At 39.0% G+C, this 17569-nt stretch overlaps 1 protein-coding gene across 21 annotated transcripts in view; it reads right to left on the reverse strand.

Annotated features, from left to right (window-relative positions):
- Positions 1-17569, reverse strand: part of mycbp2 (MYC binding protein 2) — a 134268-nt gene that overhangs the window by 18512 nt on the left and 98187 nt on the right. For 9 of the 21 annotated variants that reach the window (XM_073854924.1, XM_073854937.1, XM_073854934.1 and 6 more), the window contains 11 exons: positions 15932-16153; positions 14262-14394; positions 10742-10867; positions 7671-7832; positions 6055-6153; positions 4024-5649; positions 3724-3893; positions 3392-3636; positions 2988-3155; positions 2706-2863; positions 668-867 (listed from right to left, as the gene is read on the reverse strand). In XM_073854924.1, the coding sequence (XP_073711025.1) occupies positions 668-867; positions 2706-2863; positions 2988-3155; positions 3392-3636; positions 3724-3893; positions 4024-5649; positions 6055-6153; positions 7671-7832; positions 10742-10867; positions 14262-14394; positions 15932-16153 (3309 nt within the window). The remainder of the gene's footprint in view (positions 1-667; positions 868-2705; positions 2864-2987; positions 3156-3391; positions 3637-3723; positions 3894-4023; positions 5650-6054; positions 6154-7670; positions 7833-10741; positions 10868-14261; positions 14395-15931; positions 16154-17569) is intronic. The other 12 variants (XM_073854933.1, XM_073854942.1, XM_073854936.1 and 9 more) reach the window with 7 other exon arrangements.

The following is a 17569-nucleotide window of genomic DNA, read 5'->3' on the forward strand; positions in this document are numbered from 1 at the left end:
GTGCTTAAAAAGTCTAGAATTTTTATGATATTATTCTACACTACACAGAGAATAATATGGATTATTTTTCAGAAAACTTCTTGCATAAAATAGATTCAAGCACTTTCAATGACCTGTATCTATGTATGTATACTTTCAAAAACTTCCCAGGGCCTTGAATTTTTTCATCCAGATTTACAAACTTTCAAGGATTTCAAGGACATGTGGGAACTCTGCGTACCTTCACTTAAAAACCCTATGCATTTCCATGACTTAGTTTTACAGATTATAACAATGGGCTTTATGTATCCTTGTTTCCTGTCTGCCATTATTGGACAAACTGATTAATCCAGGTGTGTCTGATTATTGTTGTTGTGACTTCTGAGGTCAGGCACACCTGGATTAATCAGTTTGTCCAATAATGGCAGACAGGAAACAAGGAGCTGGCTGAAGTTCAGGAAGTAGTGCAGCTGGGCATAAAGCCTATTGCAAGCAGAACAAGCCATTTTTAGCTGAAGAAATATTATTTGAAAACTAGAGAAATTTTTTCTCTTTTTCCATGAAAAAGATTTTTCCCAAGTTCTTTTTGACTGGAAACTGAATATTATCTCTAAAATCCAACATTTGCTCATATCCTTACAATTTGAGAAAAAGAAAAAAGAGAGAAAGACTGAAAGTGGATGCTGACCTCCATGGCAAACACCCTGCAGGCTGATTTGCGAAGCGCATGTTTCATGGCCACCTCTAGACCCTCTAGATCATGATGCTGGATTACGAATGCCAACACGGGCCACTGGAAGTTCCTCTCGCCCTTGCTGAGTGAGCCATGGGCTGATATCAGTCGAGACAACTCAGGAGATGGGTGACGAAGTAGAGATGACCCAACTTCTGTAGAAACCAGAACAAGTTAACTTACTTATACAAAAACATGCAGAAATTTACTTTACACAAACTACAGTATTTGGATTTGATAATACCAGTCCTAAAAAACAAACATATAGCAACACAGAAATAAACACACAAAAGGTAGCATTAAGATTTTACAAATTAAAGGGGTTATGAATTTGTAAATTTTCCTTAGTCTTTAGACATAGAGGGCATTGTACTATAAAAACCTCATGCAAGTTTCAGAAATCGAAACTTCCTTGTTAGTTCAAAAATAGCTTTAAAGGACAAGTTCGGTATTTTACACTTAAAGCCCTGTTTTCAGATTGTTTATGATGAAATAGAATGGTTTTGACTGAAATTTGGACATATGATGCTGCCCCGAGAATTTTCAGGTGTTTGTTGTATTACCCCTCACCTCTACAATGGCTGTATAGGTGCACTGGAACAATCCTTCCTAAAATGCATTAAACTTTCGTTTACAAAGATGTGAAACTCACCGAGTGGTCAGGGGTGTTCACTGATATGCTCACACAAAAATCGCTGCAAAAGATGCTTTCCAACAGGTATTTTAGCATTCGTTGTTAACTTGTGGACCTATTTTTCCAAACGCCTCACACCCGTATATTCTTCCGCTGAGAGCTTGAATAATAAACACTCCAGCCCAGTTGGTGGCGATAATCCACCTTTGCCAATTGCAAGAATACAAACAACGTTCCCGGCGCGGAGTGAATCCGTACCTCACAGCACATCTAATACAAGTCAATGGAGTTGGACAAAAACTACGATAAAACCTGTTGGAATGCGTATTTTGCAGCGATTTTTGTGTGAGCATATCAGTGAACAACCCTGACCACTCGCTGAGTTTCACGTCTTTGTAAACGAAAGTTTAATGCATTTTAGGAAGGATTGTTCCTGTGCACCTATAAAGCCATTATAGAGGTGGGAGGCGACACAAGAAACACCCGAAAATTCTCGGTCCAGCACCACATGTCGAAACCTCAGTCAAAACCGCTCCACCCCACCACAAACAATCCGAAAACAGGGCTCTACGTGCAAAACACCGAACTTGGCAACCAAAATGGCATGCACAACACTTCGTCCCAGTGCGACACGACAGCTCAACGAAACACCGCCTCTGCAGACGCAGACCAACGCCTACTTCTACATTGTTTCTTTAGCCCCACCCATAATTTGTATGTAGTAAGAGTAAAAATGAGAGACGCAAACACATGATAACTCGAGCAACAAAACAAAAGCGATTAGAATGCAATGTGCGGTTGTGGAAAAATCCAATCTTTGCATTGCCTTCCTTGTGATCTTGACATTAGGAAAGTGTGGATGAACTTTATTTTTAAGTTCCAGATCGCATCAGTAAGACGCTCTTTGCCTTTTCGATTCATTTACCTACAGAGTTTTTTTAACACTAGTTCATTTTCCATCAAATTTAACACGTAATGGCAGAGGCGCTGAAAATTATTTAAATACGCAACTGTTACCCAGTCATAGTAGTGACCATTTACTTTACAAGTCTTGAATCAAAGTATTTCAAAGGGAGGAAGAAAAACTATTTTATAGGCCTAATGCTTCTAAATTGTGTTTTTCTTTTGGAAAAATCTTGCTAACCTTACAAGTGGATCCAAGAGAAGATTATAAAATATTGAAAACATCATGTTCAAAGGCCATGACACTTTTAAAAAAAAAAGGCACATAGGTCTTAACTTCTGCAGTAGGCATGGATTTAAAAACCAAAAAAGTAAAAAAACCTGTATCATGAATTTATATGGTGTTGTAAAATTGGCCCTCAGGAAGCTGTGTTGTATGTAGTAACCCAACAGTACCTGCATCTCCACTGTGCACCCTGCGTCTGGGGACTGCCTTTACTCGCGCTGGGGAGGCTGAGTGCTGCTTGTCATATTCAGAGGCCACCACTGAATAGGATCGTTGGAATACTGTCCTTTTGCCTGTGTCACTGTCTGTGATTGGGCTTGTCTCCAAACTAAAAAAAGACAAGCAGTCACAAAAAGTCTTAATAAGCAGAGATAATAAGCACCAACTAAATGCGAACGTTCACTGAAACTAGGTTACTAGGGCATGGCACTTGGGGACCCTTGCTACAGTACCTTGGGGGCATGGATTTCATGTTACTTCCTGGCTCTTCAAAAACGTTGGGGCAGGCGTCTGGAGTAACTGAGATGTAGGGAGCAGGGACTGAAGTAGAACGCAGATAACGCATCTCATCCTGAAAAAGATTATCATCTTGGTAGCCTCCAAAGTTCTCCGTGTGTTGGCTGAAAAAAGACATTACAACTGATGAAATGCTCCATAAATTTGACTACAATCTACTAACATCAATGTAAAATCTTTACAATAATGCTACCAATTAGGGGCATTAATCTAAGGTTAGAGGAACTATGATTAAATTACACTGATTTGTGTGCCATAGATTATTTGTTAATGTTCATTTAAACAATTAAACAGTAACATGTTTAAAAACTATAGATCCAGGAGAGCACAAGGTATTTACCGAGCTAGGGTTTGCAGATAGAGACAACCCATCTTGTTGGGTAATTCCTCAGACACTCCCTCCTTCAGACTGGGAAGCTGTGTGTGAAAAGGTTTGGGTGGGTGATGGCAAAGCAGATTTGGCTCAGCGGCACTGCTCAGAGACAGCAGGTATAGTGCATTGGCACGGATCACCTGGTGGGCCTCCATTGTGGGAAGAGCCCGTGGGGTTTTTACTTGAAGCGGTTTCTTTCTTGACTGCTTAACCTAAACCAAGTAACCAAGAGTTAGGACTTGATAAAGTTTCGGTTTAACACATGTAATACTTGCTAATATTATTAGCAAAAGATAGACCTTTTCTCTGGCAGCTGTTTGTTTCTCTCTTAGGTACTTCTCTCTACAACGATCACACACCAGGTACCAGGTGCTTCCTCCAATTCCACCATCTCCACAGTTACCAGCCCAGCCACCACAGAAGTGGCCAATACTGTTATAGCCCTGCCCTCCAGCATACCGGCCACAGCCTGAAAGAATACAATAAAGATAACTCATGAATGATAACTAAAGGTCTATACATCAGTGTTCTCAGCGTCCCATAGAACGGCTTCAAAAACACTAAATCATGAAAAAGAAATAAGTATGGAGGAAGTGTACCTGGGTGGGCCTGTCTCATGTGGTAAGTAACAGGATAAGGGTGGGATTCTCCACACAGCTCACAAATTGTATCCTTCTCTGGGCCTCCCATTGCCAACTGTGCCATCTCCCCAAAGAGGTTCCCCCTGGGGCGGACCTCAGCTTTCTCCTTCTTCTTCTTCTCTTTCTTTGTCTTCTTGCTATCCTTTTCATTCTCCTTCTTTTTTAGGATTGCGCTGGAACCAGGGCTGGGGAAGATCATGTTCTGTGTAGCTGCTTTTATGGTAGCCATAGATATGTCTTCCCAAAAGGCTACTAGGTGCTGGAGGGTGAGAGGCAAGATTGACTTAGACCTCATGGAGGAGTGGCTGGTCACCTCATACGAAACTGCATCACTTTTCCCATCCTCGCACTTCTCAGGCAAGGGTGGCTCTTTCAGCATGGACAGAACCTTGTTCTTGTTGATACTTCCCATCTTGGAGATGTCTGGGCCATGGGGTGATATGTTGAACATGTTGAGGGCAGAGGAGATCTCCAGTGAATGACGGTTCTTAAGTTTGTTCTCCTTCTCATCAAAGCCTTGTTGGCAGCTGAGAGAATTGCGAATGGGTGCATGTTCCTTGGTTAGCTCAGGATTGAACTTGAGGAAAGACGAGCATGCCATGGCATCGTGTACTATACCTTCATGCCACAAAAAGGCAGCAAACACAGCGCGAGCACATTCAGCAACTGATGGCGACATGGCCTGCTTGGCGGGTTCAGTGGGACGTGCGTTTTCGCTCTTAAATAGTGGCCCTGACTTGTCTTTTTTGGATCTCACATGCCTGCTGGAGGTTTTACGACTGACTTTGGGTGAAGAACGACTTTCAAGCTCCTCCTTGACTGGGGCTTTTCCAATACTAAAGTGTACCTTAGAGGAGCCTTCTTCGGCACTATGCAAATCTGCATTCTCATCATTGGCTTCTTCATTGGATAGCAATGCGCTGGACCTGCACACTTCCACCACCTCACTGTGGAGGTCTTCCTGAACTACGTGGGGAGATGGGGCTCGGTTTTCGGCATTGCTGCTTCCTCCTTTGCCCTCTTTGGGTGGGAGTTTTGGCTTGGGTGAAGTAGATCTGCCCCTAAGAGGCTCCATGAGAGGCACTTTCTTCTTTCTAAGGGTTTCAGGATCCAGGGTATAGGAGTCCGATTTGGATCTCTCCCGAGGTGGGTCCAGGTGAGCTTTTGGAGGAGAACTAACTTTAGAGGGCAGGTTCTTATCATGAGGAGAAGATGATCGTGGGGAACTGGTGCTAGAAGGGCTGGACCTGCCTGAGGTATAGGTCTTTTGTTTGGGTGAGGAGGAACGGGAGCCAGGGTTTGGAGACTCAGCCCTTAGCCCTGATGTTCGGCCATCAGCTTTTAGGGCTTGTAAGGTGTTGTGGTTAGGCGAATGTGAGCGGCTATGAGAGTCAGACCGCAATTTGCCCGTGTCTGATTTTAGAATGAGCGCCTCGCTGGCAGACAGACTGTCATTGTTCTTGCTCTTCACCTGGTCAACCAGAGTGGATCGGCTAGAGTGAGAGTCTTGTTTGGATGAACGACTCTCTTGACGGTGCTTGCTTGCTGGAGACATGGACCGACTGGGCACATTTTCCCTGTCACCTGCGTATTTTAACACAAAAAGAGTTACCAATGCACAACTCAATTGTGCAGCAAGGCACCCCAACATTTTACATACTACACAAGAATAAATTAAGAGACAAAATTAAATATGTATAATAAAACAACAAAAGGAAAAGTGTAAAACGAAAAGTAAAATGTTACCATCAACAAGAATCCAGTTCTATCCAAGAATAAATCAATGTACTGACCAAAATTTCTTAATTAAAATTTCTTTAAGGAAATGTCAGTGCTTGTTAAACTCAACCCATATATATTCCAAAGCACCATATACTCTTTTCATGCCTAAGAGGGGAAATAAATGGATTATGGAGGAGAGAATGACAAGAAGCCCATCCCTGTAGTGAATCTCCAAGGTGCTCCCAGGACAAGACATGCATTACCCACCCTTTTGTCTGAGAACAAGAGATGAGAGAGCGGTGCCAGGCCCAGTCGCACTGCTTTTGTGCACACGCTCACGTGAAGCAAGGCTGCGTGATGAAGCATCTATAGCGGAAAACAGTGGCAAGGAGAGTAAGCAACAAGGCTTGAAACGTGGATAACCATCAGAGAATGTAAGAGAAAGTGAAAGCTGGTACACGAGGGAAAGTGGAAGTACATGAGAAAAAGAGACTCTCGCCCTGCTTACACCTGGTATAAACATCCATCCGGTCACGCGTGGTAAGCCGGGACAGTTTACGGTTTAAACCTGTTTTTTTGTCTGTGTGTCAAATTTCAAGAAGAAGGTATAGTATTTGTCAGGATTAAAGTTTGTTTTAAAGTTAGCTGCATGTAACATGCTCAATTTACTGTTAATATTATATTAAGGACATTAAACTTGTAACCAAGACACTAAAATAAGTATTACCAAACATATTTTAGAAACGTAAAATAAAATTGCAAATGTTACCTAATATGATAAATTCACTCTTATATTTAGTTTGAACCTAACTGTGTGTTGCCTGTGTGTGTACACAACCACTCTGTAATGATAAAAATCTGCCCACTGCTTATTTTAAATCCCCCTCAACAGTCTCATGGGGCTGGGCGGCAGTGGCTCAGTGGTTCATGTAGGTTGTCTACAAACCGGAAAGTTGGTGGTTCAATCCCTGTCTCAACCGGACCAAGTGTCAAGGTGTCCTTGAGCAAGAAAAATGCGGGGTGCGGCAGGCGGCTTCAGAGTACTTTCAGAGTACTTTCGTACATGGTTTGAGTGATTGGATGACAAAATATTTTGGATCTTAATTTAGCGTTAGTCACCATGATTTTGCCAAGCTACAGCATCAGGATCATTTAGGACTTGCAATGTAATACCAGGTGTAAACAGGGTTGGAGTGGCATCTACAGACAGTGAAACAAGTAGAGAATAAGCAAGAAGTAGAGCGACAGAGGCAATAAGGAGGGTGGAGAGTAGTAGAGACAGACACAAGAGTAAACTAAAACAACGGATTAATCAGCTCAAGGATGGTGGCGGAGAGGTTTGAGTAAATCTGGAATGCAAATCTAGAGTAGAGTATTCTGGCTGTGGAAAATATTGAGACCACACTTCAAAGCCAATTTCACTTTTTCACACATTAGTGCAAGCCTAATTCACTTGTGGGATACAATGCCAAACCAAAAAGCTTGTTTGCTTGGACACATTCCTGGACCTCTTGGGAATAGTTTCGAAAATATGGCTAATGAATGATCAAATTAAACATGGTACATGTTGCAAGCAAAACAAATAAATAAATAAAAGCAAAAGATTTATCACACAACATGTTACATCACTACTGTTAGTTGCTGCAGTGGAGAGGAACACAAAAAATGAACTTAAATGCTATGAGGCAACTAAAATTTAAGAAAATCACAACTGAAACACAACAAGCAAGCAGGTGAACGATGGCAGAAAAGCTGGGCCAATAAGCCAGAATGAAACTCAACATGACTTCAAGCATGCTAAACAAATAAGCGCTTACGACAAAAGAACAAGCAGCACCTGTGTAAGCAAGCGCCGCCACTAACTTACAGACGGACAGACTTACTCGGAAGCTGTGGATGCGGTTGAGGCTGCTGGGATAGGGACTGTCCAAACACAAATGGGCTGTGGACAGGGGAAGAGGGTTTGGCAGCTTGCTCAAATATGGAAGGAGTTTGGAGGAAAGGCCCAGACTGAATAGGATTCAGTATGGCACTCATCCGGTCACCTGCAATGCGGAAGACAATGGGAGTGCTGTAGCTTATATGATCCTCAAAAGGAGCCATACAAAACGCTAGTCAGTTTAACACCCCACACAGGCACACTCATTGGGAGTCGCGGGTTGTGTGAGTGGGTCAGCTGAACCAACGTGAAGGGGACAAGGACAGGGTTGGGAAAAGTCCTCAGTCAGGTATTCAAGAAACCTCATAGCAGAATCATCTACGTATAGATGTTTCTACATCTTCGGGGTTGAAGAATCATCTTGCACCACTGAGAATTCTGCTAGGCAATGTTTAGCTTTTAAACTCAACAAGCAAAAACGTAATATATGACAATGTGATGTAATTGGGTGCTTCATACAACAAAAGAACCAGACCTGAATCTTTAAGCATTTTTAACTTAAATCCATTTTTCAACAGGGAATTTTTTTATTTAGGGATATTAAGACTCTAAGATGTAATGAAGGACTCATCAGACGTAGTGCAGCGTCTATGAGTATCATCTATAAGCAGCGATGTATGAGGACAGTATGGTGAGAGCAAGTGAAATATAATGGGTAAGACCCAGCCGCAGTACAGAGTCTTGCCCCATGCACACAACAACAACATCTTCACATTGAGCAGACAATAGCCAAGACACAAAGATCACAGCATGCAGAAAATAACTCTGTATCCTGATGGCACTGAGCTAAATTAAAGCAAATTATGTGTTTTATATATGACCATGGAAACCTTGTATATCTAATTGAACATTGGTAAATTCAAGGCAATTCAAAACCGTCACATTTACAGATATAATTCTTGACAATCACTTAGGAACAGTTTCTGAACTTATATGTGCTGTGAGTGCCTGGTAGAAAACATGATCACAAAGAATTTAAATACGAGTAACATTTTAAACAGCAGACTAAAAACATGATTCTATTCTGTTATAAATGGACTGCAGTCAAATGTTGTAATCTTTAAGCATAAGGATACAAAAACCTACAATTATCTATTATTCCATTAGCATATTCAGCCTGTGATTAAGCCATTTATTGCTCTTTTATTTAAATCTCTTTTCTTGGACTAAAACAAACACACGGATTGTAGGAAACAGTTTACTTCCTGGGCCTATTGACGTGGACTCGACCGACATTAACATAATTCCTGCCATAGCCTGTAAGTTAACTCCTGGTAGCAAGAGATAGGACCAACTGCAGACGCGCAGAACCCTACGTCATGACAGTCTGGGACTGACAGCCCCAGCCTGACAGTCTGAGGCCGGAAGTGGCGGAGTTGTAATCTCAGACCGGAGAGGGACGGAGAATTATTAAACATTAAAATCTATTAAAATGCTTTTTCATTCAAATCAAATGCTCAAGCTTTATTTTTTAAGATTTGTGTTACATTTATTTTTATTCATTTATGACACAGTCTGAGGCCGGAAGTGGCGGAGTTGTAATCTCAGACCGGAGATGGACGGAGAATTATTAAACATTAAAATGTATTAAAATGCTTTTTCATTCAAATCAAATGCTCAAGCTTTATTTTTTAGGATTTGTGTTACATTTATTTTTATTTATTTATGACACAGTCTGAGGCCGGAAGTGGCGGAGTTGTAATCTCAGACCGGAGAGGGACGGAGAATTATTAAACATTAAAATCTATTAAAATGCTTTTTCATTCAAATCAAATGCTCAAGCTTTATTTTTTAGGATTTGTGTTACATTTATTTTTATTTATTTATGACACATAAAAAATGGATAATAAACTATACATTTAACAAAAAACAAAAAAAAACTATTAACAATTGTCTGTAGCAAATAACAATTCTTACGTTTTACATTATTTTACACAAATACATAAACAGACATAACTTACATACATACATACGAGTGTGTATATATAAAATATAATTCATCTCATAAGGCAAAAAGTGCCTCAGTCATTCTGAAATCGCCCTATATATTTATAAATAATATACAGTTGCATCTCAAATATCGTAAATATATCTTTTTAAATTAAATCTTTTTAATACATTTCTTAAAACATGCAAAACACGCACTCTGATCTCACGGTACTTTGATGTCGAGTGAATCGCTCTGCAAGCCCTGCATTTTTTTTTTATCGACGTGGGGTCTTGATCATAGTCCATGCTTTTGATACAATGGGTATGATTTTCTAACAAAGTTAGCGTCCGTACGGAGCATAAAAGACAGAAAACCCGCATGCCTGCATAATCATATTACCGTATTACTTACAACGACATAGAAGTAGCGGAATGCCTTATAAGGCCCACTTCCGGCCTCAGACTGTCAGTCTGGGACTGTCAGTCTCAGACTGTCATGACGTGTGTGTCTGCGCTTCTGCAGTTGGTTAGTATTGGGTAGCAATGCATTGTGAGCGAATCTTTCAAACATGGTAATGAGCGTCACGTCATTTCCAGCTGACGTCAGAGGCATTCAGACCAATCACAACGTACAGATTAGCTGGCATATCAGGGACACAGCACTTTTCAAATTGATGAGTTTTGTACACAATCAAAGCGTTTGAGGAAGAGAGTGAAATATTTAGCTACAAAAATATACGGTATGTGGAAAATAATTGTGTTTTTTTTTTTACCATAAACCACGCAAACACATTGTATTATACCAAATACACAAAATAACCTTGTTTTTGGCAATGAAATAGGTGCACTTTAAATAATGGCGCAAATCCTGACATTAGATTTTTAACTGCAAAATAGGAGTGTGCGCTGGCACAAGCTGTTATTAAAACTGGGCCCTAGAGTTTAAAAAAACAACTTTTCTCTAACCAGTTCTAAAATTAAATACACATAATGTATGACAAATGGAGCATGGCATAAAAATATGTTTCAAATAAACTGTATTAAATGATATTTTACTAGGGAAATCAAATGTCGTGTTCATCTCACCTTTGTTGTTGGATATGCCATAGTCAAAGCCCTGCGCTCCTGAGCTGCCCCCGCCCCTATTAAACGCCTGGACTGAAAATGGGCTGGGAGGCGGTGTCTGGGCTCCATGCTCCAAAATCCCTTGTTCTATTACAGAGAGAAAAAAATACACTCATCAAATACTAAAATCTATGTTTCAACACACAGGGATTAGTCATTTCAAAAACAGTTTATGCAAAATAAATATTATCCATTTATAAATATTCTGACTTAAAATCAATGGGATTCAAACCCACAACATTTGAACTGCTACCCAATGCTGTACAAATTAAGTTAGAAAAAACATGTTGGTGCTGTTTTTACTTTTAATGTTTGTGCAAATATTTTTTAAAGATTTTTGTAAAGCAACAATGCAAAATTGAAATCAATTTCAGTGTTCAGGATTATTTGCATTATAATGATGTCAGGATTCGATGATGATGGTGGCTCGATGATGCACTGAAGCCTCTAACAAAAGCAGGAGCATTCATTCAGGTTGTAGCCGTATTTGAAAGTTGAGAGAGACAGCAGACACACCCCCAGCGTTTGAGAGCAGGTAATGCTGATTATTTTATTTATCATTCAGAATTGGCTGGGAGGTTAATAACTCATTTTCTTAGGTAAGACCACTGACCTATGTAAATGACTGGATTGCGCATAGAACGCTTAATGTAACAGCGTGAGGTGAAGCCAGCGCAGAGTTCGAGCCGCCATCTTGGTATACCCAACCGGCAGAGGGCGTCATTAGTCCCTTTCACACATACAGTCTTTACTGGTAATTTACTGGTAAATTGCAGTTAACAGATCATGTGTGAACAGAACCTTTCCGGTAAATCTGTGCTCCCAATTTACCAGTAAGACAGGTTGTAAGATTACCAGTAATTTACCGGTAAGCGCTATGTGTGAACAAAAATTATAGGATTACCGGCATTTAGAACGGACAACGTCAGACCGTGCTGACAGCTTCGGGCCAATCATAGCGTTTTAATACAGATGACGCGTTTACCCCCGCACTGTTTACGGACGTTTCCACACACAAGTTGAGTACATCTGAAGTTTACGTCCACATTTCTTCACCAAAGTTGTTTAAAACAGCTTACCGCCGAATTGCCGACGTCCTTAGCACGCCCTCTGTGAAGCCTAAAGTGCACACAGTAGTGTTGTTAAAAACGCATTTTCGGTTTGACGTCGTCTCATTCAATGTTGTTTGGTCATAAGCAACTTCGCGACTGTTTACCACAGACGTGAAAACAGCAAAATACGGACCGTGGATATGAACGACGTGGATTGTTTACAAATACAACACTGAGCTCGCCCCGTGCTACAGGTACTTCCGCTTTCTCAACGAATTTACCGGTATTTTGATACTGATGTGTGAATGATGTCTTACTGGTAAAATAACGGAACGCCACTGCGTGTGTGAACAGCACATTTTTGTATTTACTGGTAAATTCATTCTGGTAAATTCATGGTAATTTACCAGAATTACTGTGTGAAAGAGGCTATTGACTTCCATTCAAAATCATGTTTTAAATTCACCCGCTTTACAGCGTATCAGTCACGCAAGATTAATTTTAGGATATGTGTACGTAAATTAATGGTTAATTCTGGTGTTATTTGCAATGTTTATGTTTTAATCGGGCAGGAAAATGGATTTATAAAAAACCGTTAAGGTGAGTGTGTCTGCTGCATTCTGTTAATGACACGGGTATAACGTTTTTTTTGACATTCAGCTACACGGTCAGCGATATTTCTCTAAATAAGTTTAGGTAACTTGTACGTTTAGATAACAATTACAAAACCAGCAAATTATTGCATACACATACGGTACAAAGTATGATTTATTTAGATTTCAGAATGAGCACGTTTGTCATACTAAATATGCTGCGGTCTGTCTGCTGATCTGATACTGTATACATTATAATGAAGATGAATGTATAATAACTGATTAAAAACTAAAATGTACAACTTTCAGTAAATAACTATGTACATGCTTAGGACGTTTGTGTTGTAATAATGTACAGGGTAATTTCAGATATAAAAACTAAGACTAGTAAAGTGATGTTTTATCATTAAAATCTGATCGCGTCCATTGATTTAATAGAATGTTTGGGTATACCAACATGGCGGCGCGGTGGCTTCACAGTTGTGACATCATGCGCAATCCAGTCGTTTATATAGATCAGTGGGTAAGACAAACCTCAGAACACATATTTAATATCACTTTACATGGACTTTAAGTGGTTATTCACTGACCTCTCAAATAAAGCTCTCAACTCAAAAGTGACATATCGGATATCAGCCATCTTTATGTTTTAATTTATTTTGTAACTTTACAGACCAATTATCATGGTACTTTAATATATAAACCCCAACAAGGATATTCTTCAAGGGCATATATTATGCAAAATCCACTTTTACAAGGTCTTTAGAAATAAATGTGTGTTGGCAATCACCCTACAAAGAAAAAAATACATCTTTTTTAAATCCCCAATAAACCAAAGCAGTCTCATTAGACATGCTGTTTTGATTCACTTGTTAATGTGACATCACACTGATAAAGCCCTGCCCACGGCCACTGACTGACTGGTTACCGTACTTTCCGGACTATAAGACGCACCGGAGTATAAGCCACTTCATTCAAAAATGCGTCATTAAGACGAAATAACATATATAAGTCACAGTGGACTATACGTCACGTTTATTTAGAAAATTATTTCACAAAATACAAGCTGAAGAACAGACATTTAATCTGGAAAGGCAAGTTATTAAACTAAACAATAGCAGACAGAACGGCAGGCTGAATAGATGTCTGTACGTTAAAGTAATATTATCAGTTATTTAAACGAAAGGTTAAACAGGCTAAATTAACCGAACAAGCCAACTAGCGTGAAGTTCGCATACTCGTCATTCCACATCACTGAATCCATTGAATTACATAAATACAGAAGCAGCATATGGCTGACTCTCGCGGCTGTAGACGGTAATGTTGTCTCTTGCCTCATAAATATCAAAATTAATTCATACTGACTTACAAGGCGCACCTGACTGTAAGACGCAGCACCAGCCAAATTATGAAAAAAAACTCGGCTTATAGACCGAAAAATACGGTTATTTTATTTAAAAGCTTTTTTAAATGTGTTTGTTAGCACATTGTAGTGCTAATGCAGCTAAAGATACTAATGTATTTACAAAAATTATATCTATTTTTAACCGAAAGCGCTCATTGTCTGTTGGTAAGGGAGTGAAGGCAGGATCCAATTTGCATTTAAAGTTACACACATGAAAACAGCACCCAAATAGGGGCATTTTAGACATGCTAACAAATGATCTGTGGGGTACCTTGAGTTGAAACTTTAGAGAAACATTTTAGGCATTCAAGACTTAAAAGTGGACATAATATGTGCCCTTTAAAACCAACTTACACATTTCATAGAATGTTGAAAGGTTTAGGAAAAGCATGGGATGGATAAATGATGACAGAATAAAATTTGTGTGATACCTTCATCGTGCCGCAGGTACTGAATCCCTCCTCTGTCTCGGGCTAGAGACCAGGCCTCACCATCATCGCTTTCACAGAACTCCACCACACTGTTCTTATCCAGCTGAACCCAAGTACCCTCCGGGTTAATCACCTGATACAGACACAACTTTATTTACCTCATCTCTAAACACCAGACTAGCAAACAAAATGTTTTTTAAAGGGTTTTTTTGTGAAAAGTATAGCAGAATTTGTGTAAGATGGGGAGTTCAGACACAGCAACTTTAAGAGAGCGTTTGAGGACAGCATGACACACCACACCTTCTACTGAGATACCAGCGCAACCCATGATTAAACACAGACACTTTAAATGGCATAAAATAAAATGTTTACCAGAGTTAAGAGCTTTTTAAATTTTGAATTGAGGTTACAAACAGAATGTGTTACTAAATTAAAGGGGACATATCATGAAAATCTGACTTTTCCAGTGCTTTTATGAACATAAAAACGTGACAAAGATCAACCCAGTAACTTAGTTTTGGTAAACCATTCTCAGCAAGCATGTGAAAAAATACGTCATTAAAATGTGGCTCCCTCTGTGACATCAGAAGGGAGCGTAATACCGCGCCTTAATATGCAATATCCAATCACGACACTGCCATTTAGTGCAGAGATCAGCTCATTTGCATTTTAAAGGACACACCCAAAAACAGCACATTTTTGTTCACACCAACAAAGTGGCAACTTTAACATGATATAATTTTAAGCTAAAACTTCACATACGTACTCTGGGGACACCAAAAATGTATTTTGCATCTTAAAAATATATTGTGAAATGTCCCCTTTAAATTTAAGGAAACAGAATTAAACTAGTATGTCATTCAAAGAAATTCAGATACAGCTGTGAGTGTAGTTTTACATTCATACATTTAATTTTTCTGGATAAAAGTTAGCATGCGCACAAACATTGGGTGTTTTTTGAAACTTATGATGTCAATAATTAATATTTAAAATGACACCTACAGATACTTTAAATACCTACAGATAATTTATACAGATTTTTTTAAACTTAGAAGTTAACACTTATTTTACAGATCATGGTGGGAAGAAAAATTTACTTTGTCAGAAGTCTGAATTTAGATTATTAAAATAAAATAAATATGCTGCATAACCAGGCCGAATTAATAATATTTGTAAATATTTATGCCATGTCCTTAGTTCAAAAATAAATGTTCTGAATTTCTTTGAATTGCAATTTAGTTAATTTCTCATCCTGACATTCCAATTCAAATTCCGATGTAACATCCTGTTGCCAAATCAATTCAAATTCCAATTAAAAAGGTCATATTTCTTAAATTCAGAATTTTGTCCATCTCTGGTATTCAGAGTGGGAATTCTGAGATGGTTTTAGACTTTACTATTCACAAGCTTAATTTGTTAACATTTTACTAAAAGCCAGTTTAAATGTTCAAGATCATTTGAAGCCATGCTTGTTGGTTCCTGAGAACAAAACCACACCCAGACCTGAGATAAATTTAGTGCTTATGCTATAAAACGGAAGTTACACAAAGGGTTCACTGTTTGTTTAAAGAAAGATCAAGATTTTGTGTTACAGAAACTGCAAAACTAGCAAGAATCTGGCTAATTAGTCTTTTATTGGCAGCCACAGTAGCACAGTTGGGAGTCCATACCTCGCCTACCGCCTTGACTTTGTTCCCCAGAACTAACATTCCAATGGGGATACCTCTAAGGTTTGGGCAGCTTCTGATGTTGTGACCCGAAGGTCCGGTCTTCACTACCTTATAAAGACCTGGTCCGTTGCCCTGGCCTGTGCCCAGGTCACGTACGGTGGCCTCCTGACAAGGGTGGCCACTGACGTCCTTTTCATAATCATCCAAACTTGACCTGCCCTCCTGCAAAACCAAAGCACATGGGTTAATGCACACGAGTTGAAAGTAATATTAAAGGGGTCCTATTATGCCTTTTAACAAAGTCTTGGTTTGGTTTTGAGGTGTACTAGATCAAGTCTGATAGGTCAAGCTGATCCAGCCTTTTGTGATTGGTTCATGGGTCGGAAATGTCCCACCCCTCACAATAACAATGAGCTTGAGCTCCTTGTGTAAAAACACTAACGAGGATGTTTGTTTTGCCTTATCTGTTCAAGAAGCAGATCGACCCAAAACAACTTTGCATGTGCAATGGAGGCCAGCCAGTGTGTAAAAGCTGTGTCGTGTGTAAATCTAACTTTGACACCTATACTGGACCAATCGTTGGTTTGCATTCTTAGTGGCTTTAGGTAGGACCAGCTACGAAGACAAAACTAGAACATGATGTTTTATATAAGCATGTTTTTATTGTGTAATCATCTTATCGGATGCAAAGTTAAAACCCCATTCAAAAATAAGTTTTAAACTAAACAATACTCATTTTGTATTACACAGCTTTCACAGGGGATAATAAAGCCCTTGAATGCATTATTAGGGAATAGTGGTGATCAATAAAGAATGTAACGCACCATTATTACGTTACACGCTAACTATAGTTAGTGTGAAACACAAAATGAAAACGCATAACAGGACCCCTTTAAAAAAAGATTAAAATTCAGTAAAATGAAATAGTCAATGTTGAAGGGTCAATGACAAACCTGGGAGATGTTGAAGCGAAATGAAAAATCTAGTTCTTATGTTCTTAGAAATGGGATTTTAAGACCGTATTCTAAGTAGTGTAACCATAACATCAAGATAATCTTTTATTGCCCTTTAAACACAAATATTAAACAATAGAACAAAAAGCAGGTTTTATTTTTAGATTTTAATAGCACTTTTTGGGGGGGATCTAATTTAACTTTAAAGGGGTTATGATAGTAGGAATCAAATTTGCCTTAATCTTTAACAGGTCTTGGTATGGTTAAAACATCCGGTAACACTTTACTTGAAGGAGTGTTCATAAAACTGACATGACACCTTCATAAAAATGGCATGACACGTATTATGAACATGAAGGAGATTTTATGCACGTTTATCACAGATGTCATTAAGTGTCATTTATTTAATTATGTCATTTTTAATGCATTGTTTGAGATGTCTTTGTTATGACAACTTGACATTAATCAATACATCATAGCTTGTCTAGGGCTGCAACAAACGATTATTTTGATAATCGACTAATCTATCGAATATAAGACCGATTAATCAACTAATCGTCGATTATTTCGATGACTAATCAGTACGTTTTAAACGACTATTCAGCTTTTTCAATTAGTTAAAACATCAAGTTTTACATATTCTAACTAATAAATAAAAAAGGAAAATCACTTCAGCATTTGAAAT

Source organism: Misgurnus anguillicaudatus, chromosome 17, assembly GCF_027580225.2.
Source record: "Misgurnus anguillicaudatus chromosome 17, ASM2758022v2, whole genome shotgun sequence".
Taxonomy (NCBI): domain Eukaryota; kingdom Metazoa; phylum Chordata; class Actinopteri; order Cypriniformes; family Cobitidae; genus Misgurnus; species Misgurnus anguillicaudatus.